This window comes from Triticum urartu, chromosome 3A, assembly GCF_056163025.1.
Source record: "Triticum urartu cultivar PI428250 chromosome 3A, HENAU_Tu73, whole genome shotgun sequence".
Lineage (NCBI taxonomy): Eukaryota > Viridiplantae > Streptophyta > Magnoliopsida > Poales > Poaceae > Triticum > Triticum urartu.
The window spans coordinates 196,484,855-196,486,757 of NC_141875.1; the positions used below are offsets into that span (position 1 = coordinate 196,484,855).

At 40.7% G+C, this 1,903-nt stretch overlaps 1 protein-coding gene across 1 annotated transcript; it reads right to left on the minus strand.

The window, feature by feature from the left end:
* Positions 1-254: 254 nt before the first annotated feature.
* On the minus strand, positions 255-1,219 carry LOC147979175 (uncharacterized). Its single transcript, XM_087515067.1, has 4 exons — positions 1,027-1,219; positions 838-918; positions 598-761; positions 255-509 (listed from the first exon to the last, which is right to left on the minus strand). Exons 1-4 carry the CDS (start codon positions 1,217-1,219, stop codon positions 255-257), a joined length of 693 nt encoding a protein of 230 aa, XP_087371193.1.
* Positions 1,220-1,903: the final 684 nt, after the last annotated feature.

Genomic DNA, 1,903 nt, shown 5'->3' on the forward strand with positions numbered 1-1,903 from the left:
CTGCCAAAAGAAAAGCATCCTGGTTCCCTTGGCCCAACAAACCCGACCATAGTCGATCAAACGACTGAACATTACTAAACATAGGCATACCATCATACTAGAGAACATATCTACATGTCCTTGCAGAACACCTTCCCACCTTCCTACTTCCAAACTGCATCACAGAAACCTACAAAAACCCATACTTACTTAGACCAGGAAATAAACTAAATATTTCTTTCAGAAATAAAATTATGTTTCATACACCAACCTCTTCAGATTTTGTGCACAGTGAACACTGGCACCCCCTTGCAATGTCGGAGAGAAAAGACACAAATTTCCCGTTCTTTCAGCTTCGCTCTTTCCACAAAGCTGCTCCAGTTATGTGTTATAGCAGCCCTCTTGTCAACCCCTTTCATCAGTCGAACATAGGTTAAACAACGCCCAGATGAAAGCTTAATCCGCATTCGATCAACCGGACTGGAGAGAAACTTCATGAAGTGCTTCTCAGTGAACAAAGTAGAGAAGTACTACAAGCATTCAACAGACTTATAGTTATACACTATGATTGATAGAGTAGGCAAAATACACATATAGGCAAATAAATTCGCTTCTCACCATTCTCTGCCCAGCTTTGGTAAAAGTCTTGTTCATCTCACACACATAGTGCCTAATAGCAGGCTTAACAGAATGAACATAGCAGCTAAGACGCTTTCGAGCACACTTTGACATTATAAATTTCTTTGAATACATCCAGTCGGCTTCAGAATTAGGATCATATCCTTACAATAAAAGTAAAATAATTAATTTCCTATCTATAGAAATAAACACTCTGGATTATCTAGCATTAGTCCTTACCAACTGAGTACTCTCTAGGGCAGTCACACACACCCTTGCATGTCTTCTGAAGCTTCTTTTTCTTCATACGGTAGCACATGCCTCAATAATTCAACAAACAAATGGCCCATAAGAGCAAATGACTAAAGTACATATCATGGCCACATTTTATTAGGTTAAATGTCTGATGTTTACCATTACTAAAAATACCTTCATCAGAGCTTGTGTCCACGCCATCATCAGAGCTTCTGTACGCCCGTTCATCAGAGCTCGTGTCCACACCTTCATCAGAGCTGGTGTACGCGGGTTCATCAGAGCTCGTGTCCAGAGCTTCATCAGAGCTGTTGTCCGCGCTCTCATTAGAGCTAATGTTCACAGGATCGTTGATGCGATCTCCCCTCATGCCTTCAAACCTAAACAACAAAGATTTTCAATCGGCACAAACTAGGTGGAAACAGGCAGAAAACATCGTGCTGAAAAAAGACAGCAATGGAGTAGGAGTTGGCTGAAAACGAAAGGAGTTGCCAAATCCAAATGAATGCGGACCAGATCCATGTTTCAAATAAGCCCCAGCTAGTCAAAAAGGGGAAGAAATCTCACCAGCACGCAAACGCTAGGGTTTGTCTCTCAAGGAAGGGTTCGACCACCAGACGGAGATGCCGAGTAAGAGGAATAGCAGGGGACCGATGCCTGCCGCTTGATATTCTACAACGAGCGGGCCAGGCAGAAAAATTACCCGTGGGCCAAACAACAAGCAAGCCAGCCCAGTAAACCTTAAATACTCTGTAAATAATATTAGACATGCTTCTAAAAGAAAACAGACACATAGCTCTTTTTTTAGGAGAAACAGGCACATAACTTTCAGTCCACATAATGCATGCATATGCCTCACTAATTGGTACAACGGTTTTTTATTGAGAGACACAACCTTTTCAAAACACTTCTAATTTAATTTTTCATAGCAATGGCTGTTTTTTTGTTTCAACTCTGACTCTATGCTATTAAAGTAAACCAAGTATATTAAAATAAACCAACTATATTCATATATGCCTCAGTAATTGGTATAGCCGATTTTTATCAAGAGAGA